This window comes from Syngnathus scovelli, chromosome 7 (assembly GCF_024217435.2).
Source record: "Syngnathus scovelli strain Florida chromosome 7, RoL_Ssco_1.2, whole genome shotgun sequence".
Classification (NCBI taxonomy): domain Eukaryota; kingdom Metazoa; phylum Chordata; class Actinopteri; order Syngnathiformes; family Syngnathidae; genus Syngnathus; species Syngnathus scovelli.
Genome location: NC_090853.1, coordinates 13,561,307 through 13,566,668, shown reverse-complemented (window position 1 = coordinate 13,566,668; position 5,362 = coordinate 13,561,307). Strand labels below are relative to the sequence as shown.

Genomic DNA, 5,362 nt, shown 5'->3' with positions numbered 1-5,362 from the left:
GACCCCCAGGAAGACAGAAAAGAAGCCAGTCGATGTCCAGGACTCAACGTTCTCAAAATGGGAGGGGGGCTAAAAATTCTCACGGGTTGACATTTTTTATAGACCCGTGAGGATATGACCCCCCCCCCCCCACCTTTATTTTGAGAACGGTGAGTCCTAGACTCCAACTGTTTTTTTTCTGTCTTCCTGGGGGTCTGCTCAGGTCGTGTGGCAAATTTGAACACCCGTGAGGATATGTCCCCCCCCCCCCCCCCTTATTTTGAGAACGGTGAGTCCTAGACTCCAACTGTTTTTTTTTTTCTGTCTTCCTGGGGGCCTGCTCAGGTAGTGTGGCAAATTTGAACAGGTTCCCTCTTTCCTAGCCCAAGTTACATTCCCAGTCCCCCCCCCCCCCCCCCCCTCAGGAAGACAGAAAAAAAGCCAGTCGATGTCCAGGACTCACCGTTCTCAAAATAATGGGGGGGGGGGACATATCCTCACGGGGCACCCGTGAGGATATGTTCCCCCCCTGTAACTTGGGCTAGGAATGAGGGAACCTGTTCAAATTTGCCACACTACCTGAGCAAACCCCCAGGAAGACAGAAAAAAAAAAAAAACATTTGGAGTCTAGGACTCACCGTTCTCAAAATAAAGGGGGGGGGAACATATCCTCACGGGTGTTCAAATTTGCCACACTACCTGAGCAGACCCCCAGGAAGACAGAAAAAAAAACAGTTGGAGTCTATGACTCACCGTTCTCAAAATAAGGGGGGGGGGCAACATATCCCTACGGGGCACCCGTGAGGATATGTTCCCCCCCTGTAACTTGGGCTAGGAATGAGGGAACCTGTTCAAATTTGCCACACTACCTGAACAGACCCCCAGGAAGACAGAAAAAAAACAGTTGGAGTCTAGGACTCACCGTTCTCAAAATAAGGGGGGGGGGGGAAACATATCCTCACGGGGCACCCGTGAGGATATGTTCCCCCACTGTAACTTGGGCTAGGAATGAGGGAACCTGTTCAAATTTGCCACACTACCTGAACAGACCCCCGGGAAGACAGAAAAAAAGCCAGTCGATGTCCAGAACTCACCGTTCTCAAAATGGGAGGGGGGCACAAATATTCACGGCTTGACATTTTTATAGCGTTCCTGTTACAATTTTTATCCCACCACCTTTCACTTTGCTTGGGACAAAAGGAGCCATCAGAACTGAAATTTCTTCTCAATTATTCATTCAAATCAATTCACTCAAATCATTCTCGTTATGAAAGTGAAGGAATGAGGTCGAAATACAAAAAGTCCTGCCTCGCTACAAAAACAGATATGCTCAAACCTCATTGAATAAAGTACATAAGCAGACAAGTATATTCACATATTAAATCAATTAAAGAAACACTTTAAGCTTATAATTATACCTATACACCAAATCAATAAAGAAGACATAACTAGACATTTTTGATGAATGGTAATGAGAAAGGTTTTTATAACTTTATGATCTGATATATTTCTGAGGACTTTGAAATAACAAATGACTTTTGATATATTGCCTAAATAGCTTAATGACCCTTAAGGAACTGTGGAATGCATGCCTGATGTTTTTTTCTCTGAATCATGGACACAGCCAGAGTCGTCTTGACCGTTCAGTACTTGATTGTATCTTATGTTTTGACTAATGCTAGACGCCAGTTTTTGATTACTACTGAACGTTCTGCACAGAGGGAAATATTTTGGCCTAACAAAGAAAAGATACGGTTGGAAACATGATTAAACTAAGAATATAATGACGTAAGCAAAGACATGAAGTATCAAAAGCACAAACTTTACATAGTCAGGTAAGAGCAATAGATTAATGATGTCACAGCCAAAAGCTAACATAAATTCGCACAAGATGACACAATTGGAAGAATGAGGTACGATAGTGTATGTCCAAGATTGGAGGAGAATGTTCACAGGAAGGTCACGTGGAGATAAAACCAGCAGGTGCCAGAAGGAGCCACCTGAGAACTCGGCCAAAGATGATCGCCAAGGCCGAGAGACGGGATGGAAGACAACAGCCCCCTCCACACACACACACACACACCAACAGCCCCCCACCAACACACCGAATCGCTCATAACCAGCACCACTCCCATGGAAGCAGACTCTCCTTCGAACTTGCCCCACCCCGAAGACTCATCACCCATCAATCCCGGCCCACAATGTGCTACTGAATATAAAACTGATCTAACAACCTTGGACTTTGCCTTTTCTGAATGGAGACTTTCCGCTCTTGAAGCGCCCAGCGCTGTATTGTACTTTCCTGAAAACAGAGCTTTTTGAACAAGAATTGTGATTGAACCCAACCAATCTGTCTAAGTCTAATGTCTGCTTCAGTGTCTTTGCATTTTCCTAAATCCGAAGAAATCAAACGAGCACGCAGTGAGTAAATTGGATAACAGGTGATTGGCAAAGGCTTTTGCCGTGAGGCGCAGATAACGCACTCCCTAAATTGTGGACAAAATCCAACAAAAGATTTGATCACAAAACGTGTGTGGCTTTTTCTTAAATGAACACGTTTGGCATTGCTATAGTGTCAGCTTTTAATTATATTGCGCTGTCATTTTAAAGCAAATTAATAAATGCAACAATATTAATTTGCTTTGAAAATACCTGAGTAATAAAATGGATGGATGAATGATGATCACAATTAAGTATAAAGTCTCCTTTGTAATATATACTCCTTGTAGCATGTAACGGTACCCAAGAGGAGTTTCTTTGCATCGAGGTTTATGCAAAGAGCTCACGTAATTGCTTTTTGGTGAAATAAATGAGTGTTCCGTCTGTACGACTGGTCTTTGAATGCACCCCGCTTCAATGGCAGAACGCGGATGAATTTAAAGACATCAAATGAGAATAATCCGTTATAAAAATTAAAATTGACTGACGCAAACGTGAATTCTTCATGTTTTTATTGAAAACAACATAGTGCTGACGCCGTACGACGCCGTACGGCATCGGTTTTTCGCTTTCCAAACAAGGCTTGCGCGCTCCCGCGGCAGGGGAAACAAAATGTCACGGGGGAACCAAATCGAGCACAACACCGGCACCCTTACTTGGACTGCGGGTGTTGTTATAGAGGAGGGGACGTAGGATCCCTCTCCTCATAAAAAGAGGGTGTGTCTTTTTTTCCGAATGAATGAACAGGATGATAAGATTTGAAAGGGTCTCACAGGAGGGAGAGGGAGAGGGGTGAGCCGGGCTGCCCTGTTGTGTTTGGTTTCTGAGAAAGACACTTTTTGGAGGGGCCGCTGAGTCAGAGTACATGTTTTGACTGGAATTAAAACTGGACAATCAGCTACACCACTGTTTAGACTTGGGGAGCATTTCTGAGCGTGGTCAGACTTGGGGAAAGTCTGGTAACATTCAGTCTGTGTTGACGGCTACTCAATAGGATTCGGTGATGACGCTGAAAAAAGTGCGATTCAAGGTAGGAGAAAAAAAAGTTCACAATGTTTTTGGTTGTCGAGATGAACATTTTTTTTTATCTTATACATTTTTTTAATTATAATTATAGTTAAATCATTTTAAGGTAGGAGCAGCTATCTGTGGTATACTAATGCAGTGTTTCCCAACCTTTTTTGAACGAATCGTTCACTCACGAGCCAACACTAACAGCAACACACACATAAATTGAGTATGTGCCGATGCCACAACATGAAATCTCAAAATTCTCCGATTTGCCACGCATGCAAGATTAGCCTTGCGGAAACTGACCTGTGGTTTGGTAATCCTGTTTACAATTCGCTCGGTATTTAATGTTGGACAATTTCCCACGGAACATCTCTCACGTGACACCGGTGTGCCGCGGCACACTGGTTGGGAAACACTGTACTAATGCATTGAACTGCAAATGAAAGTCAGAACAGCCTGCAATGATCACTAGACAGCTGTGATATGTACGCAAAAAGTAGATAAATAATTCCTCTCTGGAGGCTAAAACATCTTTTCCTGAACAATGATTCCCAACCAGTGTACTGTGAGAAATTATCAGGTGTATCAAGGGAAACATACAGTTTTACTACAGTGGGGCAAAAAAGTATTTAGTCAGCCACCGATTGTGAAAGTTCTCCCATTTAAAAGATGAGAGATGCCTGTAATTTTCATCATAGGTACACTTCAACTACGAGCGACAATATTAAAAAAAAAAAAAAAAATCCAGAAAATCACATAGTCTGATTTTTAAAGAATTTATCTGCAAATTATGGTGGAAAATAAGTATTTGGTCAATAATGGTCTCGATTTGGGCTCCACACAAGATCTCGCCCCATGGGATCAAAATGACCACAAGAACGATGAATAAAAATCCCAGAAAAACTCGAAGGGACCTAGTGAATGACCTGCAGAGAACTGGGACCAAAGTATCAAAGACTACCATCAGTAACACACTGTCGCCAGTGACTCAAATCCTGCAGTGCTCGAGACGTGTCCCCATGCTTAAGCCAGTACATGCCCAGGCCCGTCTGACGTTTGCTAGAGAGCATTTGGATGATCTGGAAGAGGATTGGGAGAATGTCATCTGGAATGTCAACCTTAATGTAAAATATGTGTCTTTTCTCACTAAAGATGGTTAAACACTGTCGTAGAGTAAGATGAAGATCATCAGTAGATCCTGCCCCTCTCGGCCCATGTTAAAAATCTTAATCCTCTTGTAAGTCATAAGCTTCGGTAACCTCGAGAAAAACACTCAGAATGTGATTGAGCAAAGCTGACTTGGTGCCTGTTGGCTCTTCATTAGCAGTCTTGCTGGCACTGCAGTTCAAAGGAAAAACTGCTCAGTCTGGCCAGTGACACTAAGGCGATAATTACAGCTGAGCACAGGGACAGGAACAAGAGTTCACATAGCTTCTCACTCACAACAAAATTAGGCGACTAATCTAAGATTTATCGTAAGAAACATTCAATCACAGACACTTTGTCACAACTTCATACACCGTCTGTCTGTCTGTCTTCCGTCCGTTCGTCTGTACTTCAGACAGACGTATGCACGTACGTTCATCCATCTGTTTACACACACGCATGCACACACACACACACACACACACACACACACACACACACACACACACACACACACACACACACACACACACGTACGCGCACGCACACACACACGCATACACACACACACACACACACACACGTACGCACGCACACACACACACACACACATGCACACACACGTACGCACGCACGCACACACATACACACACACACACACACACACACACACACACACACACGCACGCACACACACGCACGCACGCATACACGCACACACACATACACACACACACACACACACACACTTTTAATTCAAAAACTTGGTCATGCTAAGGCATTT

General features: G+C 43.6%; 1 protein-coding gene across 1 annotated transcript in view; it reads left to right on the top strand.

The window, feature by feature from the left end:
* Window positions 1–3,062: 3,062 nt before the first annotated feature.
* Window positions 3,063–5,362, top strand: part of phldb1b (pleckstrin homology-like domain, family B, member 1b) — a 154,998-nt gene continuing 152,698 nt past the window's right edge. The window contains exon 1 of the mRNA XM_049725637.2: window positions 3,063–3,448. Coding sequence (XP_049581594.1) covers window positions 3,422–3,448 — 27 coding nt within the window. The 5' untranslated portion in view covers window positions 3,063–3,421. The remainder of the gene's footprint in view (window positions 3,449–5,362) is intronic.